Source organism: Phalacrocorax aristotelis, chromosome 21 (assembly GCF_949628215.1).
Source record: "Phalacrocorax aristotelis chromosome 21, bGulAri2.1, whole genome shotgun sequence".
NCBI classification, from domain to species: domain Eukaryota; kingdom Metazoa; phylum Chordata; class Aves; order Suliformes; family Phalacrocoracidae; genus Phalacrocorax; species Phalacrocorax aristotelis.
Window position 1 is genome coordinate 3598033 of NC_134296.1, and position 22467 is coordinate 3620499.

General features: G+C 56.6%; 1 protein-coding gene across 1 annotated transcript in view; it reads right to left on the reverse strand.

The window, feature by feature from the left end:
* The window catches only part of SCUBE3 (signal peptide, CUB domain and EGF like domain containing 3), a 39240-nt gene extending 18122 nt beyond the window's left edge, over window positions 1-21118 (reverse strand). The window contains exons 1-6 of the mRNA XM_075115680.1: window positions 20295-21118; window positions 11303-11425; window positions 9998-10123; window positions 6812-6946; window positions 3554-3679; window positions 2472-2588 (exon numbers count right to left, since the gene is read on the reverse strand). Of these exons, the coding sequence (XP_074971781.1) occupies window positions 2472-2588; window positions 3554-3679; window positions 6812-6946; window positions 9998-10123; window positions 11303-11425; window positions 20295-20397 (730 nt within the window). The 5' untranslated portion in view covers window positions 20398-21118. The remainder of the gene's footprint in view (window positions 1-2471; window positions 2589-3553; window positions 3680-6811; window positions 6947-9997; window positions 10124-11302; window positions 11426-20294) is intronic.
* Between the last annotated feature and the right edge of the window lie 1349 nt (window positions 21119-22467).

Below are 22467 nucleotides of genomic sequence, written 5' to 3' on the forward strand. Positions count from 1 at the left end.
TCCCCACCCACTGCCTCCCACTCCGCCGGTGCTTGCTGCAAGTGGAGGAATGATGATGGCCCTGCTGCACCCCAAATATTGGTGGGAGGGAGCTGCAATGATGCCCTGGCGTGCAGATCTTCCCAGAAAGCCAAAAGCTGCACCCACGGCGACAGCCCGGTTTGCATTTCCCCATGGGTGCTGCATCCTGGGCTGCTGGAGGGTGATTTTATGTGCTTTTAAAAAAAAAATAAATAAAAGGCTGCTTTTTGAGCATAAATATAAATATATAAGGTCATCGGCCTACCCTCCCGGCTCCCCCTCCCCCTCAAGCCTGCAGACATGTTGGGAGCCATTAGGGCTGGCCCTGCTTTGCTCAGAGGCATGTTATTCATTATCTGCATTTTTAAAAGCAGCAATAAAAAGCGGAAAAATGAAAAACACCGGCCGTGGCCTAATGAAACTGTCATTCAAAGGGGCTGATCGTGCTTCCTGCCGCGTGGTGTGATCTGAAGGGAACCTGGACCAGGGGCCTGTCCCGGCAGCCCATCAAACGCACCGCGTACAATTTCAAAGCCCATGGCCCGGGGAGCGAGTTTGCGTTTCCCCTCTCTGGAAACTTTATTCCCCTTGAAATGATGAAATATTTCAGAGGAAATGGGGAAGGGGCGGCGGAGGGAGCACCGGGGAGGGGGGAGGGCTGTTTGCTGAGCCCTGGTTGTAAAACAAGAAAGGGTGGTTATAAATATCCGAGCAGGTACCTCGGCTGTAAATCTGCCGGCCGGGCATCCCTGCGGGGCGGCCGCCGGCTCCCAGCGGCCGGAGCACAATCCCGCAGTGTTCCCGCGGTGGGGCTGGGGGGCCGGGAATTCCCCGGGGGATGCGGGAGCCGGGGGGGCCCCTTCCTGCGGAGAGGGGGCTGCAGACCTGCAAGGGATGCGAAAGGCAGGGGTGGGTTTTGGACTGGTGCTGCTCCTAAAATCCTCCATCACGGTGTTTGATTTTCCTCGGGAGGGTGGGCGAGGGGACAGCTCACAGGGATGTACCGGCTCCGGCGGGAGATGATGCCCCATCAGACACGGTGCACAGCGTGGGGGTGAAGGGGAAGATTTTGGCCAAGGCCTTGAGGACGAGCGATTTTGGAAACCCCCCAAATCCCGCCCTCATACCTGTGATACCAGGGGTCCAGGTGCTGAGGCCCTTTGGCAAGGAGACCCCTCTCGAACATCCCCCCGCATCACGAGATGCTTTGGAGAGCTGCTCTCCCACCCCTTGCACCCAGTGGGTCAGGAGCACCATTTTGGTGCCAAACCTCCCCGAGTCCTCGCACCGACACAGACAGCACACGCGCAGGGACGTCCGACCGGGAGGAACGCACGAGCCGACGCACCCCCGGGTCCCAAAGTCCCCGTCGGAGGAGCGCTCCCCACCCCGGGCACAGCAATAACCCCACGGGATGGTCCTCGGCGGGTGGGACGGGATGCAACACCCGCAGGAGCGAACACGAGGGTGACGGGGACAAGGGGCTGCGAGCGCCTGCCAGCAGCCAGGAGGGACTGGGATTAATCCTGGAAGCGGGCTGGGTGACAGCGGTGACATTAAGGTAGCCGGCAGCTGAGCCGACAGGCAGGAGGGCTTTGCTGGCGGCTCAGCCCTGAGCGTCCCTTGAGCCGGCGGGGAGCAGCCGGGGGTGCAGGGGGCTCCTCCGCCGCTCGCCCCGAGGACGGAGCCGTCTTTGGAAAGCGCAGAGGGTTTTCTGTTTAGGCACAGCGGGAATATGGGGAGCCAAAACCTCTCTCTGGCTTTCAATTCCTTTTTCTTTTTTATTTTGCAATAAGAACTCAAATGTCTAGAGCAATTTGTGGACTTAATCACTCCCCGAATGTAACATTTTTTTAAATCGAATCAGCTGTTAAACAGCACAAGCATATGAAACCAGTAAAACTTCTATCTCTGTTTGATGTTTTACAATTTGAAAACACACAGAGGAAAAGGACAATTTTGGGGGTGGTTGTTGGGGTTTGGGTGTTTTTTTCTTTTTGCAGGACAATTGTTCCTGAGACGAGGCCCTGCAGTGCCAAGTCGGAACGGATCACCGCGGCTACATCTGTCCCCTCCACGTCCCTCCCCAAACGCTGCCGGTGACAGTGACGATCTCTGGCGTAGGGACATCCTCACCCCGCTCCCTCCAGGGGTTCCCGCCCATACCACAGCACATCCAACTTGTCCCCAGATGTCCCCTCAAGCATTTCCTCGGCTACTTTTGCTCCCCACAATCAAGTGGCGACATATCCCCGAGCCTCGCGGGGACCCACAACATCCCTCACACACGCACCGAGTTTCTCCGATCTCAGCAAAAGAGGACGCCGCATCCCCAAAGCTTGAAAAAAACCCCCTCTTCATCAGGCCAAGAGCAAATTGCCCAGGGAGGAAGACGAGCCATCCTGCACCCCAACCCACGCCTCCGCGGCCAGGCGATGGCTTGCACCTACCTATGCACGTCACCCCGTCGGAGTGCAGCAAAAACTTGACGTGGCAGCCGCACTTGGGCCCCTGGTCGGTGTCGTCGCAGGTGTGCTGGCAGCCCCCGTTCCCGTAGTTGCAGGTCACTGCGGGAGGCAAAGCACCGGCCATCACCCCGGGCCCCAGCCCCGCTCCTCCCTGCCCGGCAGCGCCAAGAGGTAGCGTAAAGCCAGCATGGAAAAACCTCGAACATAGACTCAAAGAGATCCGTCCCTCCTGGATAATTTCTAAAGCCCTTTGACTTTCCCTGAGGGATTTGGGCAGGTGCAAACTGTTATGTGGTTTCTCCTGTCTTCCCTTTGCATATCTGCTAAACGCCACCGGCGGAGCCCGAGGAAAGGAGACTGGTGGGCTGGTTGCCCCTGACCCTGGATCTGGTGTTGCAGGGGAAGGGTGGGGTTCTCCCGAGCTCTGGAGTGACTCAGGTGCTCCTGGGAATCCCTGCCAGCCCTCTCCGGGGGGCAAGGCGTACTGTTCATTTAGCTTGGAGGGATAATAGGCTCATAGGATTAAAACTCCACTTCATCAGCGATTTCACATGTTCGCTGCAGACAGCAAATGAGAAACAAAATAAAAATAATTGCATAAACACATACATATCTATTTAATAACTCTGGCAGTGCCAGCGAGGTGCTGGCAGGAGATCAGACAGGCTGAGTGCACCACGTCCCCTTAGGAGGGGATTCCTGCGCTCCTCCTGTGCCGATCACACTCTCCCTGTTCAGATACCCATTGAGAAAGCAAAACAGTGGGGCAGGGGATGATGTGCCTCTGGGACCCTCTTTAACTGCCATTTTAGCCCACTCAGTGTAAGGGCACGCTGTCCTGTGCGGACATGGCAGAGGGGAATGCCAGGAGCATCGTCTGCAAGGGCAGTGGAGGCAGAGCCAGGCATGCCAGAGGAAAATTAAGCCAGAGGGCTTCAGGCCTGATAAATCAAGTAGGACCAGGGGGTCAGGGCTTTGCAGCAGGGCCAGGAGGGGTCTGTACCACTGGGACAAGAGTAGGGGTCCCCGGGAGGCTGTATCCCCATCCCTGGGGCCATCCTTACGTTTGCAGTCACGCTGGTTCTTGGTGAGCTCGAAGCCGGGGCGGCACTCGCAGGCAATGCCCCCCTTGGGGGTCTCCCGGCAGATGTGGGCACAGCCATGGTTCTTGTTCATGCAGTTCATTCCTTCTAAAAGAGAGAAGGAAACAAAAAGAAGCTCCAAAAGCTTGCCAGAACTGGCCCGCGGTAGCAGAAGGATGTCTGGGGTGGGGTGGCGATGGGGAGATGGGGTCAACAAGGGGAAAACCCTGCATGCAAGAACCATGGGGGGACATGATAACCCCAAGCAATGCCTTGAAGGGCAGCACCTCCTGGCACAGAGCTGCTCAGGAAGGTGGACAAAACCACCCTGGAGCCTTGAACTTTTGATTCCCTCCCACCATCTTGGGTGAGACCCTGCTCCCACCCCCTAGGGCAAGCAGCAGGCACAGAAGCTGCGGCTGCCCACCAGCCTTTCTGAGCGCTGACGGGGTAAAGTGATGCTGCTTCTTTTTGGAAGACAAAGGAGGGGTGAGCAGGGCTGTGATTCCAGACTCCTGGGCAGGCAGTTGTGGTATTTTTCAGCAGAGCAAGAAAGGGTTTTTGAGGGGCAGAGGAGGCTGAGGGGAGACAGCCCTGGAGCTGCTCTGCCAGGATGAGTCCCAGGGCTGTGCCTGTAAGCTACAGGATGCATTGACAGCTCAGTATCAGAGCTGCCGTTTCACCCTCACTGACCTGTCTGCAGCCCCCTCCCGCCCCAGCCTCTCCTGGGACACGGGGACACCCAGCTGCAGAAAGCTGGGTTCAGCGGATGCTGAATGGGACACTGATGGGAGTTTATGAGCCATTTAACAAAACCCACAGCAAGCGGGGGATGGCCCTCCAGGAGATACAACTGCCTGCTCAGGGCCTTTTTCTGGCAGAGGGAGGGGGTGGGCTCCTTTCCAGGCACTCAGTGCTGAGCCCACCATGGAGTGAGCGATGCTGGTGTCAGGATGGGGGACCAGGCAGAGCTGCAAGCCCGTGGGCTGCCAAGATCCTGGGGCAGGAGGGTGAGGGAAGGTCTTTATGGGGTCAGGGCACCTCAAAGGAGGATGCTGAGATGCATCAAGCATGCACAGGAAGGGTTAAAAATCACAGGCTGGGGTCTGTGGGTGTCTCACGCTGCTCCCCATCACCTGCCTGGCAGATCCTGCCTGGCTCTGCTCCAGGACAGGGCGATCATCTGTAATTGCAGTGGCAGGCGAGCCCTCTGTAATTAGAGCCTCCCGTCTCCAACCACAGCAGCCCTCTCTTCCCTAGCTTCTGTGCCAGGGCTGGGAACCCCCAACCTGCAGGGAGCCCCGCTCCAACTTCTGGCTCCCTCCAGCCTGCCCCAGGCCCCGGGATGTTGCTTTGAGATCCCACACTCCACCCAGCCCTGCCCTATGACCCCCAGGGCGCTCGATGCCCCAGGGACACGGGGACAGCCAAGTGCTCTCAGCCTCTCCTCTGAACAGCGGCTTTTCTCTCTCCCTCTTTTTTATTGCTGCTCTTTACTAGCCGGCAGCATCTCCGCTGCATCCTGGGTACCACAGCGGACACAGAGACCTCCAAGGCTGACCCTACCCTGTCGTGCCGCTGCTCCTCTGGAGATGCAACCTTCCAGAGAAACCAGATCCTGATGGCCGGCCGTCTGCAGAGATCCCCCGGCAGAGACGCAAGCTCTGGCGTCCGTGTGTCCTGGCTCCCCTCCAGGCCAGGATGGCCACACGCTGTTTTCCTAACACTCCCCAGGCAATTCCACCCGGGCACGGCATCCTCCTCCGCTACAAAATGCTGGGACACAGCAACCCCTCGGTGCCTACGGCCACCGCCTGGGATGGGAGCCCTTGAACCCCCTTTATCCTTCCTCTCCCTGCAACATCATCATCTCCGCTTGCACCAGCGCTGTGTGAGGACCCTGCTCGCCCCTTTTGCTTTTGGTGGCTCATCACTGGGCTGAGGGTGATGGGGTTTAAAGGCAGCAATACCCCAGTGAGCTCCAACCCTTAGCCTCTCCTTACTGGGAGGGACTGGCCAGTGTGAGGGAGAGGATCGTGGTGCTGCAGAGAGGGGCCCTAGGATCCATCTCCCAGGTCTCCCAACCCCGCATTTCATCCTCTCTGCATCAGGAGAGGTAGAGAAGAAAGCAAGAGGGAGATTGAGAAAAGAGAAAGAGCAAAAGGGAAGGAGAAAGCCTCCTGCCAGGGTAGGAGAAGAGAGACAAGGAGCTGGCAAGGACCTCACAAGGAAGAAAGCAGCCGTAACATTGAGGTTTAGCTCTCTAATGTGAATGATTCTGCCTTGGCAGTGCCCAAGGAGCTAGGAGTAAAGTCAGAACAGGCTTTAACGTCAGACCCCAAATAGTCCTCAGCGCTCTGCTTTTTCCAGGCTTGCAGCCCAGGGACCAGCTGCAACCCTTCCACCCTTGTTCTCAGCAGCCGCTTCTGAGCAGGAGCTCAAGGACCATGTAGCAGCTACAAAAATCAGTCTCAGGGTGCAGAAACGACACAGGCATCCCTGGGCCGACAACACTGCAGCCATTCAACTCAGAAACCAGCTCAAATCCCAGCACCTACATCCCTGTCCCCAGGTGGGGCCACACACCATGTCACTGGGGGATGGAGCAGCCAGCTCGTCCCTCCTGGGCACACAGGGGATGTGGATGCAGGAGATGCTGAGCCCTCCTGAGCTGGGCGAGATTCCCTGGGGAGCTGGAGAGACAGACGCAGCTGGGAAGGGGGAAGGAGGAAAGCAAAACCACTCAGCTGGCTTTGCAAAGCAGGGGAGATAAAAATCAGCAGAGACGCAAAAATCTCTCATTTCCTCCTATTTTGGCTAAGGCATTGCTCCAGACGGCAGCAATTTAGAGCTGATATCGAGAGGAAGGGCTCGGTGCTGCGCAAGACCTGGCAGGAGAAGATGAGTCTTGCAGGGTGGCGTGAGGATCTCCGGGTACCTTTTATTTAATAAAACGCTCTGGATACAGGATTAATGTCCTCCATTCAGTATTATTGTGCTTGATTAAGGAGCCTGCGAGGGTTTTGTTACAGAGATGTTTATCAGCCCCACAGCATCCTCTCCCAACGTGCTCAGAATAAATTTGCTTTTAAATTTGCAACACCAAGAAGGGTCATGAACCAGCACCAGTACCCAAAGGCAGGCACCATGAGGGGTGGCCAGGTGTGATGGGGGACAGACCAGCTCCATAAACGCATGGCACGGAGGGTGCCCCGGGGTGGGGAGACACAGCAGACTAACCTTCAGGGCGCTGGATGCAGGTGTGCTGGTTGTCGCTGAGGAAGAAGCCCTCCCGGCAGAAGCACTCGTAGCTGCCCATCATGTTGACACAGGTCTGCTGGCAGCCGCCGTTGCCCTCCGAGCACTCGTCCAGGTCTGCAAAGGGAAGGTGGCAGGGGGTGAGCGCGGCTCCGTGGCACGCCGAGGGGATGGGGAACCGGGTCTGACAGATTTGCTAGGTAGCAAATTATTTCTGATCCTCCAGCTAGAAGAAAGGGGGGATGCTTTAGGGCTGTGGGGGATGAAGGCAAAGCACATCAAGGGGTGGGTCGCAGAGGCCATACACCTTCCCCAGCTGATGGGTAAAAATGTCTGGCCTCATTTTACAGAAGTGAATATCAAACCACAGAGAAAGGGATTTTCCTTGTCCCGGAACCCCCAAAGCAGCCAGGATGCATAAGCTGGGACACCAGCTGCAGCCACCCCCTGCTCCCAGCCCCTCTGAGCCTGTCACCGGCTGGGGACGCCTGCACTTCATTAGGGGGAGCTGGGAAACCTTAGCCTGGAGCGGGGATAATTACTTGTAAGGAGACTCAAATCCCCAGCAGCTCTGCTGCCCTCGTGCCTGTTTTGGTTTAACAAACCAAGGCTGGAAGGGGCTCGAAGCGCACACCCATGGCAGGGGCAATGCCCTGGCCTTGGGCTGCTCCTGCCCTATCCCCTGCAAATCCCTCATTTAATGAAGAGCAATGGCCCGTTGCTCTCTCCAGGGGGTTTTTGGGGACAGTGGTCCAAGCTGAACCCACCAGTGCCCCGAGGTGTCAGAGCGACCACGATGCCGGGCTCAGGCAGAGAGGCAAACCTCTGCCCGCGGTCCTGGGGCCGGGTGACAGCATCGGGCCAGGGAGCGAGGGGCCCCGTGCCAAAGAAAACCTCCCGTGAACGCGAGCGTTGCAGAGCCGGCGGCCGAGGGAAAGCTGAGCCCTGCCAAGCACCGGCTGCTGGAAACGCCGGCGTAGCGGCTCGGCGACGGCTCGCGCTGGGGGGGCTCCCAGCTCCCCAGCACCGCTCCCCTCTGCAAGTGGCACAGCATGGCACCCACCGAAACCCCTTGCTTTTGGGCAAAAAGATGGATGGACAAATGGATGCCTGAGCAGCACGGGTGCCTTGCACTGTGCCCCAGCCCCAGGCAAGCCCCAGGGGATGCTGCAACCCTGGAGGATGCTCAGAAATCAAAGCAGGCCTGCAGCTCCATCTGGGAACTGCCACAGGAGCAAAGTCCAGGAGAACCCCACAAACCTGCTGCCTTGGAAAGGAGGTGTTGGAAACACTGTCTCACACCAGGGTGCCCATGGGGCAGGCTAGGGCTGACAGCCGGGCTGCAGCCAGACACAAAAGGAGCATCCTCTGTGAAGGCAGGAGGCTTGCAGCTTCCTCTGAGGCTTGTCCCAGCCAAGCTATATCCTGCAGATGCCAATAACTCTCCTCAAATCCCTCCACTTATAACAAGGGCTTAACGTCTTGCGACTTCTTCTTCAAGCTCTGCACAAAAATGAGGAGGCAGCCATTCAAACCTGATGGCTGAAACAAGACTCTGCTGCTTTAATACCTGTTTTATTAAATGCAATGGAGATGGGCAGAAGCCAGCAGGCCCTGTGTCAGGACGGGGGCTTGAATTCCTGTCCTGGTTCAAAAGGTCGCTCGGGGTGGGTGATGGGGGGGGGCTGGCTGGCTCTGGCGGGCATGCACCCCAACCCACCTCTGGCTCGGTCGCTGCCCACGGTGCCAGCAAAGCCTGGGCATGACCTTCTGCTTTGAGCTGCTTCTTTTTCTTTTGGCTAAGAGGGGATGCTTGAGGGCTGGGCAAAGCACAGTCAGGATGGGGGGAAAGGAGGATGGGGAAAAACCTACTGGGGTTCATCCCTGCTGTCCCCCCCGAGAGCTGCTGCTGAGCAAACCCAGCCAGAGCACAGAGGGTCTTGACATCCTCATCACAAAATGGGCTCCAGAGAATAAACCTGCACCATCCCTACAGCAAAGCAGTGCAGCCAAGATGCTGGGATGAGCTGAGGAGAGGCTCAAGGAGGGGAGTTGGGACTGCCCCCCCAGGTCCCCCCCTACCCCGGCTGCTCCCCAGCAGCCTCCATCTCCTCCCACCCAATTCTGTAAACACATGACGTCTGTGGCTCGCCAAGCCCGGCTTTCCTTTCTTCTCCTCGGGCTCATCCTCCCCTGGGAGAGGAAGGCAGAGCCGCCCACCCGCACCTCCTCCCAGCTGTGTAAATCTCCCCTCTCTCCGAGGAGGCTGCAAAGATCCCGGTGATGGTGGTTAATGCAAAGCGTATGTGTCCATAATCCCTTCCCCCTCCTCCTCCTCCTAGTGATGAGCTCACTAATGACCCCTCTGCAGACACTAATTAGAAAATAGCATGAGCTCCAGGCAGAGGGAAGGCGGGCGGCCCCGTGCCCCCTGATCCCACCCGCGGGTGCCGTGGGCGGAAGCGGGTGCCGGGGCACAGGCAGCCCAGCCGGCCCCGGGGCTCTGCCAGGAGCTTTGCCTTTGCCACGGCCGGATGGAGTTTGGGGCAGTGGGAAGTGGCGGGGAGGATGCACGGCCGCTCCGTAGGCAGATGCCGGGTTTGTCTTGGCCCCGGGATTATTTACCCAGTCCCTTCACTGGTTCCCATCCCCACCATATTTGCTATTAACTCATCTATTTTGGCAGGTGCAGTGCTGACCTCAAGCACGAGCGGAGCGAGCGGCAGGGCCTAGGTGAGCACCGCTGGCTGGTCCCGCTTTCGGCAGCGCAGCAGGATGCGGTTGCAGGGAGGCTGTGGCTCGTGCCCAGCATCCCCAAACCCAACCCTCCCAGTCTTGCCTCACCCCAGCCTCTGCCAGTCTATGGATAGACCCATGGAGCAAGTTATTTTCCCAGCACGTAGCATCCTCCCTCAGCATCACCCCTGTGCAATGGGGAGCAATCCTGTCCCCAGCGAACCATTGCGGCATGGGACATGTCTGGAGCCGGCTTGCTGCCCTGGGAGTGCCACCATGGTCCCCTGGCTCTGCAATGGGTTTCGGGGGGCCAGAGCTTGGGAGGTGCCTGGCAGAGAAAGCCAGCAGGCTGGTCCCAAGGTGCCAGAGCTGCCGAGCGGCTGCAACACGCCAGCATCCCACCCCAGCGCGTGCCAGCGGCTGGCCCCTCACCTAAGCAGTTGTGGCCGTCGTGCGCCAGGCGGAAGCCGTCGTAGCAAGTACAGCGGTAGTTGCCAGGGATGTTGACACACTCGTGGACGCAGCCTGCGTTGTCATCCCGCTCGCACTCATCGACGTCTGCGGAGAGAGGAGGGCAGGAGAGCTGCGGGGCTGCCCCGGCTGAGGACGGCCAACTCACTGCACGGGTGCTGCTCCCCATCTCCAGCGCGTTTGCGACCTGGCTGATACTGTGCCTTGGGGTCTCTGCTTATTCCAGCAGGTCGCCAGCTCTGTTATTGCATCCCTCCACACCCTGCAAAAATACCCCCTGTCCTCCACAGTCTAGACCCTGGACTACAGATAACGTGATGTCTTAAAGCCTCGGCACAGCGCGGAGACCTGCCAAGTGCTCTGGGAATCACAGGGGATTTCCCGACGGCAGTGGGAGAACAGCCTGTCTCCATGGAGAAGCGTTGCCGTGCCCGGAGCGTGCTTTAATCCCTCTCCTATTTGTACTCAGCCCATCCCAACCCCGGACCCTCTCTGAGCACAGCTGGGAATTTTCCCCTGCCCTGCTCCTGCTTCCCTGGTGCCTCTCCTCCAAGGAGCCCATTTTATTTCCATGCCCCACTCAGCTGCATAGATCCATACCTATACCTACATCTGTATCTATATCTATATCTATATCTATATCTATATCTATATCTATATCTATATCTATATCTATATCTATATCTATATCTATATCTATATCTATATCTATATCTATACCTACATCTGTATCTATATCTATATCTATACCTGTACCTGTACCTACACCTACATCTGTATCTAGATCTGTATCTACATACCTATATCTGTATCTATATCTATACCTATACCTATATCTATCTACACCTATTTTTAAGCTTCTCATGTTTTACCTGCTAACCCAGTTTTGCAGCCTTTGGGTTGGAAATCCGACAGTTAAAAAAAGCCCAGCTTTGTTTAACACAAGCCCCAAGTGACCCTCCTGGGCCTGGGCAGCCCCGGCCTTGTGAACGCAGCCCTTCGCAGAGCAGGGGAGGGAGCACGACGGCTGCCACCACCGCCGGCAGGGACAGTCACACTCCTCTCCATCCCCGTGCATCGCAGCATCAACAGGCCGGGAGTTTGGGGCAGAAAAGGGGAATAAAAGGTTTGCAAAACGCTGGGGTAAAGAAGCAGCCTTTTTGCAAGGGCAGGGGACGTTGCTGACGAGCCTCCGCCTGCCTCCGACCTGCCGGGCTGTCACTCGTCAGAGGGCCTCCGGCTCCGGTGGCGGTGGTGGGCCCCTACCTTTGCAGTGCTTCCCGTCGCCGGTGTAGCCGGACTTGCAGATGCACTTGTAGGACTTGGGGGTGTTCTGGCAGATGGCGTCAATGTGGCAGTTGTCCGTGCCCTCCACACACTCGTCGACATCTGCAAGGGGAGAGGCGGAGGGAGCGATGGGGAGAGCTGGGGGGAGCTCTTCCCGCCTCCCCGTGAGAGCCATCACCCAAGGCGATGAAACCAAGCAGCCCTCTGGCTTTTCAACCCGCATGTGAACCAGAAAGGCTCGAGGGAGCAACGCTGCTGCTTTGCTCCTCAGCAGCTTTGCCACACCCAGCCCTGATGCAACGGGTCGTGGGCTCAGGATGGAGTGCTGGAGCAGCAGGCACTCCCGAACAGCACTGCCTGTGTCTCCGCTCTCGTGCAAGCCACGCTGAGACTCTCTTCCGCAAGTCTGATGGTAGAAACACCGCTCAGGGGCCCGTAGTCCAGGCTTGAGCCAGCCCAGGCAGAGGTGAAAGCCTCTGTCTCCAATTAGTCGTTTCCTGAGCCGACCAGTCACCCAAATAATCGTCATCGCTTTCTATTCTTAGGCGCGGAGGAATGTGCACGAATTAGCAGGGACCGCATTAAATAAACCTGGGAGCCGGGAGCGGGAAGCAGGAGGGAGAACTGGGAAAAACATCAAGGCTTCCTCAGGGGCACAGGCAAAATCCGCGTTCCCCCTCATCCCCCTTTGCCCCTCAACCCACTTAACTGGGAGTCAGCACTCTGGTACCTGGGACATCACATCCAGAGCATCACACGCTGGTGATGGCCTCAAGTGGTGATGCCCAAGGGCTTGCCATGGCAGAAGGCTGCCGGAGCAGAGGTTTTAATGGTGTTTGGGAAACAGAGAAGCCTCGAGTGCGTGGGGTGGAGGTTTATGAGCAAGAGGCTGCTCATCTGGCTGCTCTCTGCCTTCCCTGCACAGGCAGTAAGGGAGATGTGATGCCCTGGAATGGGTACATCCCGCTCTCTGACTGTGAATGCCTGGCAGTGGCGTAAGGGTGCCCCGGGAGGGGGGAGGTGGGAGCTGAGCATCACCCGCAGCCCCTCGGGTGTGGGCAGGGCTCCCAGAGCACCCCGGGCTCCCCACTCTGACTCCACTGGCATGTGGGGAGCATCAGCGCTGCTCCCGGGGGTGCTCACCTCCACCACTACCTGTGGGGATGGGGAGGGTCCCACCAGGGGAGGGGGATCTGAGGGTCCCATCAGCTTCCCTGTACCCCATGAAGAGGAGCCTGAGGCTGCGAAGCTCTAAGCTGCCTTTAAAAAGCTGCTTTTCAGCAACCCCAAGAACAGAAGTGCTCTGGGACGTCCTCAAAGACATGAAACATCCCTGCAAGCTGCGGGCGGGCAGGCAGCCCCGTCAGCCCCGCCGGGACAGCAGCCACGGCCACAGGACCGCTGGCCCGAGCCCTCTCCCGGCCACCCCGGTGGTTTTTTGCCGGGAGATGTGAGTCACCCGGCCGGGGGGAGGAGAGCTTTGCCTTTGCACCAGGGAGGCGGCACGTGCCTGCGCATTGTATAAATATTTACAGCCCGCATTCATATTTGTTATTTGACATTAGCCATGGCCCGCGGCCACCACAGCCTCCCTTGGGCCATTAATCACCGGCTGGAGGCTGGCCCACCACGGCGGGGATGACGGAGGGATTGCACAGGAGACCGGCACCCCACTCCTGGCCAGCACCATCGCCTCCAGCACCCACGGCACCGGCCACGGTGCCACCGTGCTGCGACCACCCCAGCACCCGACGGCATCCCCAGGGAGAGGTTCACAGCCTGCCCTGCACCGGGGGTCCCACAGGGGCTCGGGGGGCTGTTCCTTCGGGGAGCTGAGCGTGGCTCAGGTTCGGTTCCTTCCCAGCCAAACTTCACATTTGGCTGCAAACCCCATCCCTGCCCCGGGGCACGGCCGCTCCACCACACCCCTGACCCACCTGCAAAGGCCCCATCCTACAAACAGAAAAGCATGTGCAAATAATCACTGGCAGAAAAAAACCTGCAAAAGCCGCAGGAGTGCGGAGCTCGGTCCTTCCCGACCACGTTTTCAGGCTTAAAGAGCCTTTCGGCACAAGAGGAAGCGCCTCCATCTCCAGCGAGCGCCGTTCGGCATCACAGCGGCTTCACCGCCAGCTCCAGCATCCCTCGCCAGGGCTCTTGCGGGGGTGGCGGGAGGGAACGACGCTGAACCAAAGATCTACTGAATTTGCAAATGCTGGTGCTGACCCTGTGCGGTTTGGAGCCCGCCCTTGGCTCTTCCCACCCCCCAGGCCATCAGTCGCGGTTGAATGCTCCGAGCTGATAGTCCCAAGGCGAGAGTTGCTGGGTGCGGGCACCCACCCTCATGTGCAGGTGGGAACCAGCAGCCAAACAGTACAGATCAACCACCAACCCCCATCTCCTTCCCCTAAAAACACCCAAAAACATGAAGCATCCATCGGACATCACACCATTGGCACTTTCGCAGCCTTTTGCCAGAAATCTCACTTTTCTGGGGATTTTGTTTTCCATTTCTTTCTCCTCCTGCGCCCTCAAACTCAAGACAATGAACAACGTCTGTGCGGCGCTGAACACAATGCCTTTCCCACTCACACATGTATCATTTTTTTTTCTATCTTTTTTTTTTTTTCCATTCTGTAACTTCAAAACCTCTCTAACTTTGGAAAGATTACACAGCAGCAAAAGTACAAAAGAAAACATTATAAGTTTGCCACTCCGTAATTTTTCCAAAGCTGGAGACAACCTGAAAGGTTACAGGATTATAAAAAAAAAGGGAAAAAAAGGGGGAAAAAAGTGTGTGTGTGTGGGAAGAGTGAATAAATACCCTCCTCGGCACCCCAGGAGCCATCCCGAGATTGGCAAAAGTCCTAATTTCAGAATGCTGAAATTTTGGCTCCTCAGAAGTAGCCTTCAGAAATGATGTAGTGAATTAAAAAAAAGCCTTCTGAAAAACTGAATTTTTGCATTTTTGTCAGCGCGAGCGGCGTTTTCCCACGAAAGGGAAGGTTTGCCGTCGGGACAGCCCGCTTTTCCCTCAGGAGAACTTTCTCCATTCAAAAAAAGGCCCGTGGCTGCGCTGCAGGTGCTTCCAGCTGCCGCCAAGGCATGAGGGATCTCGTTTTCAAGCCAAGCAAAGAGAAGATTCTTTAAAAAAAATCCTTATTGATGTTCCCGTCCCTATTTGCTCTTGCAAAATCCTCGCTGGGGTGCACCCTGCTTGACCCCTGGCTTGGGGGGACCTTCTGAAGTCCAAGTCCCAAATCCCAGTGGGGTTTTTGCGGGGTTTGCCCGCCAGGTCCCCCTGCAGACTGCACGAATAATCAAAGATGCCCTTTTTCACCCAAAGTTGCCTGAAATGGACCCAAACCAGATGGTGCAGATGGGCGCATCATGCCCCCAACCCCCAGAACCAGGAGGGATTTTGCACCAGGCGGGGGATTTAATTCTGATGCGGATGCTGAGTCCCGTCGGGGACCTGAGGTCTCGCTCACGTCCGGCGGCCCCCGCGCCCTGCCCAGCCCCACCTCCCCGTCCCACCACGCTTTTGGGCTAATTAGGGCTCATCAGAGGGCAAGAGCATCCTCGGCACCGCCGCCACGCCGTGCCGGGGGGTTTGCGGCAAAGGGCAGGAGGCTGCGGCGCTCGCCCCGCGCCTCGGGCGATGTTTTTTATTCCGTTGTGGGTGGGATTTTCCAGCGCTGGCTGTTGGGCCCCGTTCCGCTCCAGCTGCAGCTTTATTCTCCATTTCAAAGGCAGTGGAGGCAGACGGTTTCAACGCCACTGCCATTTCGAGCGTGCCAAAAGCAGGGGGGACCGCCAACCCCCCGGGACCGGCGCGCACCCACTGGGGAGGCAAAGGGCTTTGGCCGAGGCCGGCGGGGAAGGCGGTGGCAGAGCCCACGGGCAGCCGGGTCCCACGGTTGCGCCCTGCCCTGCGGCATCACGCCACCAGCGATACGTGATGGCGAGGGGGGATAAAGCAACAGCTCATATATTTTTAGAGCCTGGATGGAGGCCCTTTTCTCACTTCCTTATTTTGTTTGTTTTGTGCTTTTTTAAAAAAAATAATAAATAATAAAAGATGGTTTTATCCATAGGCTGAAAGTCCCAATAAATTTGAGGAGTGGGCCAAGACAGGGCAGCAAAAGAAAACCCCTATACCCTTGCCAGAAAACCCCTAAATTAACAAAACCACTGTCTTTTTTCTCTCTTCTGCAAGCGCTTCAGCTTTTTTTTTTCAAATTAATTTTATTCTCTATTTTTATATAGGCATATATATTAACAGCCTGTCTGTATAGGGATGTGTGTGTAGCTGTTGGCAGATACGTGGAGTTTCCACTTGGCCTTAATGCCAAATTAAAGCTTTATAACTTCAGTAGCTCTTTTTACCAGGGTATTAATAACCACCTCAGACACTGTGGTGCAGTTTATTAATCATTTGTTCACCTGAGGAGCTCGCAAGGGCGACTCGTGCCGCGCTGCGCCGGGACGGGCACAGGGCACGGCTGTGGGCGGCTCCGGTGCGGCCGATGGCATCCTGCCGGGACAGGATGGGGGCCGGGGGCTGCTGAGAGGGGAGGAAGATGCTCTATGGGGTGGCTTTTTGCAAATAGGCCAAAGGTGCATCATCTGAACTCAAGACCCTGACTCAGGTGCTCGGCGGCAGCTTGTTGCTGGGATGGGGGTGCCGTGCTGGGGATGCCGTGCCGGCGGCCCTGGGTGGGTACCCGCACCCGGGTTGGGTCAGAGGGGATGTCTGCATCTCACCGTGCAATGGAGACCCCTGCACCGGCCCCGCTGCGGGTGCCCAATGCCCCGCACATCCCCCCAGCTCTCCCGAAAGCAGGTGGGACGCAGTAGATGCAGCGGCAGTGCTTGGCCCTGCAGAATGATGGAGCACGGATGAAGGGCGAGGAACCACCAGTCACAGCGAGGACCTGGGGGTGTTCCCAGCCTGGTGACCCCATCGTCCCATGCCTAGACCCCGCTCTGCAGCCCTCACCCTGGGTGCAGCTTCCCCAAAGCCAGCAGCGCCCCAAAAGGGGCTTTTGCTCCCCACATCGACTCTTCCCACTCCCACAAAGGCAGGGCCGTGTTGAGCTCCCCATCCCTGCCCCAGCCCAGGTCATCCCCCTCCCACCTCCTTGTGCCAACCCCGGTCCCGTCGGCTCAGTTTCTCCAAGGAGGGTTTGATGCTCCAGGCCAAGAGCGTGTTTGTCTCCCTGGGGAACTGTCGTTGCTGTTGTTCCTCCTGTGGCTTATCAGGCTGACCAAGCCTTGCCTTAAAAATATGTGTTTGTTTGTTTTCAGCTTCAGGAGCAACAATCGCAAGATCTCCGGCGGGGAAGACGGCCTTGCCGAAACACGGCTGGCTGGGCTTCCTTCAGCGCCGCAAGACAGAGCAAACTTTATTTGCCATCCCAGGCTTCTCCTAAAGCCTCTCGGGGGACTTATAATTTTGAAAGTGAAGGTTAAGGTTATTCATGCATATTTTTTTCCTAAATGGATTACTCCAGTGCGACCGTCTGCAAAGGAAAAATCTATATAAAAATAAAAGAAAAAAAAATAAAAACTCCCGAGCAGTTTGGAGACAGCAATACATCTCTGCGCTGGAAGACTCGAGGTGTCTGAATATTTATACTCCCGTTGGCAGTTACAAAAAAACTCTTCTTCCCTCCTTCCTACCCCCCCCTCCCCTTTTTAATCTCAGTACAGGCATGTTAGACGCCCTCAGTCAAAGATCTCCTTTGAACTGCTGTATGTTGAAATGTTTACAGTTTTACATTTCATATTTCAGAGGGGTGGAGGGGACAGGCACAACAGTCGCACACTGTGAATGCATGAGAGGGAGGAAAGCGGAGGCCAAGGGGGAGGAGGTTCGGCAGAGATGGGAGGGGAATCGAACAGCATCTCCACGCTGCAATTGGAAAATTTTATAGACTCCTAAAAATATATATATATATAAAAAAATAATCCCTGGCAGCATAGGCTCTGCAGGTGCATCCCCACCGAACCCAGCCCCTCGCGCGGGATGGTGGCTCCGTCCCTGGGCGGCCGCATGGCACCAGTCAAAAGGGCTGGTTTTACCCGCAGGTGACCATCGAGCTGGGCTGGGGCTGCGGTCCCGCTCAGGACTGGGTGGGTGGCCAGGGCTGTGGGACCGCCAGGGGCTGCAAACCGGGGTGCCGGGGTCCCCAGGGAGATGCTGCGTCTCCCTCCCAGCCCCGCTCCCCTGGCACCGTCCAAGGGGACGTGCAATTCGGCTGTGGGAAAAGGTTGTGGAGCCTGTGACGTGTCTCCAGTTATGGAAGCATGGCAAGGCCTGGTTTGGGCGCTGCCTGGTACAAGAGGAGGGTGCAAATCTGCCAGCCCTTGGGCTCCATCCTCCCCAGGGCACAGGGAGGGACCGATGCTGGCAGACGATGGGCAACAGCACTGCTCCACTGAGAGCGGGAGCTCAGGACAGGCTCTTCTGCCTGGCAGGCTGAGACGGACTGACGGGCGATGGGATGGGACTGGGGGTGGCATTACCTGTCCAAAAATGAGGGGAGCTGTGGCTACGGCAGCAGCTTGGCATGGGGATCGCAGTGAGACTTCATCCCAGATGAGCACATGTCGGGAGCCTCCCCGGAGCTATTTGGATTTATATTGTCAGTTCTCTTGAAAGCTTTCCTAGCCCTAAACTGACCCAATAAATGCCGCAGACAGCCAGGTCCTCTGGCAGACACCCTCCAGGCCCGGCGGATGGCTCTGCTAAATCCTTCCTTCCCTACAGACTAAACTTTCTGGGGTAATTCAGCGCGAGAAATAAGCCAGCAAGCCCTACCCACGGTGCGATGTTATCAGAGCAAAACAAGCCCATCCGACGGGAGAGGAGCCATCCCCAGCCCATGACAGTCACCTGGCGAGGGCGGCCGCCCCCCGAAAGGGCAAAGGCTTCGGTGAGGGTGGAGGGGTGGTGTGCACCCCACCCTTGGAGCATCACCCAGAAGATGCTGGGGGGATGCCTAGTGCTTTTCAGAAATACTCTACTAACATGCTCCACGTGCGCAGGGTGGCTTCAAGGAGCTCAGCGATGCTTGTGCATGCAGAAAAGTGGGCGGTAGGGGGTTCCTGGGAAAAGCATGGGTTTTATCTGCCATCGGTGATGCTGGGTCCATGGGTTCAGCCTCATCCAAAAAGGACCGGGTCACCTCTGCCCACAGCCCTCGCATCCCACAGCATCCCTATGGGCACCAACCTTCACCCCTCCGCATCCGCCTCCCCCTCCCCACCCCACAGGACCCTGCGGCAGCAGCTTTGGGGATTAACTCTCCATCCCAAACCCCCCCAGCTGCAGAGCGGCTGGAACCCCTGGGTCCACTTGGTGCCTTCGCCGGGGCCCAGGAGGAGCCAGCACCGTCCCGGGCATGCGGCGGGCGATCTACCCCGGCGCAGGATTGAGCTCACCTCTCTCCACCCCCACTCCACCCCTCTCCTTCCCCGAAGGGATCTGTCAAGTCTCTGCACGATGGAATTTTACTTTGCTATTTTAATGCAATTCTGGCTCAGGCTTAAATGGAACTGGAAACCAAAAGGCCTTAATAAATAAATATTATGATAAGAAATGAAAGCAATGCATACACTCAAGATAATTTGAGGGGGGATAAAAACCTAAGCATTCCTTTCTAAGCCTAAATCATAAAGCTTTACGCGAAGCTGGACGCCTTCTTACCAAACCTTTGCCCTGGAAAATCTCCGCCGTGCTTGCCCAGACTGCCCTCCTGAAAAGCCACCTATTGTTTTTAAACACTTTAAGCCAGATAAGACAATAGCCTTGAAATTCCTTCTAACTTTGTCGGTGACAGGGCTCAGGGCGACCATGCGTGTGGCTGAAATACGCTTATTACTAATGCCTACAAGAGATCTTTAATTATATCCTGCGCTCCTATATTTCATTCACACTCTATTTAATCTCGCTATATGCATAAACACGCAGCTACTACAATAGCAAGAGCCAAAAGCTGGTTTTGATAAATCTTACATACTGTTAAATGCTATGAATTAAAAAAGAAAAACCAACAGATTGTATAGAGAGCGGTGAATTAAAGAGAAAAACCCCCTTCGAGGCAGCCAACAGGATCACGCACATAGGGCTGTGTGTGTTTGTGCGTGCGCACGCACTCCTGCGCGTGTGTATAGAGAAAAATCCGAGCTAAATATAGAGGTGTTATACAAAACCTAAGGTATAGATAGACCATACATAAAGCTACATGTGTACATTTGTGAAGGAGAAACTCTGGCTCAGTACGGGAGCGGTGAAACAGAAAAGCCTGAAGTTGATACCGATGGGACATACCTCTCGGTTCTAGAGATAGGGAAAGAGCTCCTGTGTTTTTCAGGCTTTGCTGTGTTCAACTACCCAAAGTTTTCTGCAGCCCACACCCCTATAGCACAACGTTTGAGGTACAACCGGCCCCGATGTAAAACACACAAACGCAGATGCAACCTCCCGGCGTTACAGATACCCGCTCCGCCGACCCTTCCCTCCAACCCAGCCCCAGACGAGCCCTCCTCGCCCGCACCGCCGTGGGTGTTATCCCCATCTCACAGGCACCCCGAAAACCAGAAAAGCTGCCCCCAACCCCTCCAAACAGCAGCATTTTCCCTATGATGGGTGCAGACTTGTTTGCCCACCCTAATTTTCTGCCTCTGCACCCCCTGCCTTGAGATAAAGAGTCCGAACCACAAAAAAAAAAAAAAAAAAGTGTAAGAAATGCAGCTCGTTAAAGAGTTTACAAAAACCCGACCCCAATCGAAGGCAGCAGGCAAGAATATCTGCAAGCAACATTTAAAATCCCCTCCACTATTTGTTGTTACTGCTGCTAATTTCTCCAGCCTGCATATAAAATCCCTGATCTAAAGAGGAGGTCCGGCTGCCTAATACACACATCAAACAGCAAACCTTCGAGCTGGGAAGATTTTCTCTTACCTTGACTGGCTTTATTTGCCAGCGTGTTTCCAGAGTAGAGGAGAAAGAAAAGGATGGAAAATCCAGCAATCTGCAAAGCTCCCATTGCAATCCCAGTCTGCATGGAGGAGTGGGGGCAAGAAGGGGGGATTTCTAGTGCTTTAAAGGAAACAAGAGGCTGAGCATGCGAAGGGAAATCAAGAGGAGGAAGGGGCTCTCTTCTTGCCGTGTGTGAGACAGAGGGAGGGAAGGGAACTGAACTGATGGAAAAAGCTGCTCTGGGTTCAGTTTGGGGCTCTTGGTGTTGCTAAAGAGGAGAGAGTGAGGGAAGGAGACCCAGGGCAGTTGGAGGAAAGTGGACTCTATCGCCCTCTCTCTGGCGGCTGCTCTGATCCCTCTCTTTTTTTTTTTTTTTTTCCTTAAATAATCCCAGCCAATTCCAGTTTTGCAAGAGAGCAGCAGCAGCAGGAGCAGCAGCGCTGGAGGGGGGAAGCAGGCGCCTTGCCCTGGTGCTGGGGACCTGAGAAAGGGGAGTGGAAAGGAGAGCCCCATCCAAGCAACGCCCTTTTTCTCCCAGCCTTTCTTTCTTTCTATTTGGCTTTGGTTACTCCTTCCCGGCTCCCCCCCTCGCACCCCCAAGGCTGGGCTTTGCCTGCAGGAATTTACAGTCTGCGCTGGAGGAGAAGGGCCAGTAGCCATGGAGACTGCTTCCCTGGGAGCAGGGAGGTCAGGCGGAGACCATGGGCGATCAATGCATCAATGCAAAGCCCCCCGCAACCCCCAGACCCACCCCGCACCTCGCAGCCCCTCGGCCAGCCCAGGGCTTGGGGTGGTGGCAAGGGGGGGCGGGCAGGGGGAGGCGTATGGCATGGGAAAAGGAAACGGGTGGAAAAGAAAAAGGGAAGGAAAAATATATATACAAGGAAAGAAAAAAGAGTGTGCAGATGGCATGACCTGGCTGGGCTCGACGGCTGCGGGAGCATCTTGGGGTGCTGGGCTGGTGGAAAGCGGGTCTGTTGAGCAGCTCTGCTGTTTGCAAGGAAGAGGTGGGGAGGGGGGACTGGAAATAAGGGTGGAGGGGGGAAGACAAAGACTTTTCTGAAATATTCAGGGGTTTTTTGTTTGCTTGTGGGAGCGTCTCGCAGCCTGGCCCCCTGCAGCCGGCGTCCCAGGGGTGCAGGGGGACCCTCTGCCATACCCCGTGACTGTCCCTGTGCTGGGAGCTGCTGGCACCATCTCTCTTCCGGGGTGTTTCTGCTCCCTGAGTCAGGAGAGGCTTCGCCAGCCAGGAAATTGCAGCAGGAGATAAGTCTGGGAGCCAGGAGTGGGGCCGGGCGGGAGGTGTGCGGTGATTGCACCTGTCCATGGAGGCAGGGTCTGAGGGCCCCAGCGATCACCCTGCCCACAGGGTCACCCTGCCCACTGTGCTGCCCCTGCACCCTCTCGTATCCCCTTTTGTCCTAATAACCCCTAAAGATACAATAAAGGGGGCTGGAGGTGATGGAAAATGCTCAGCTAAGCCAAGGCACCCGCCGCCATCTCGCTGCAGAGAGGAAGGGAGGGATTGCCACAGCACGGGAGGATGCTGAGGAGCCCCTGGGTCTGAGTATGCTTTCCCTACAAAAATGCATAACCCTTGGGCTGCCTTCATGGCACAGGAACCTTCCCTGAGGGAGGAGGTTTGCAAGAGCAGGTCTGGTTTAGACAGGACAGGTGCAGTGCAGCCGGCCTAGGAGAGCAGCACGAGTGGAAACCAGGAGCTCATCCGCACGTCGGGTCTTTCCAAAGGCAGAGGCCAAGGGCAAAGGCTCTCCCTCCTGGCCCTGCGGAGCCATCCCGCACCCACATAGCTCTGCTTGCTGCCAGAGGGTCCCCCATGCAAAGCGTTGGGATCCTAAACCCATACAGAACCGAACCCTTCCAGGGGAGCAGAAGAGCAGCATCAGCTGAAGGACAGATGCACAGCCATGCCCGTTACACCCAACACAAAACTCCAATGGTCAAATTCATGTTTGCGTGGTGGCTGCAGGTGAACCCAGAGCCAGGGGAGTCTGTGTGGCTCTCGTCTGCCTGGGCTGGCAGCTCAGGGCAAGGCAGTTTCCAGCCCACCATAGCTAAAAGGGGTTTGTCAACAGGGACAGCTGGCTCTGCCATAGCCCAGTTGGATAAGAAATCCAGTGGAAGAGCACTTGCA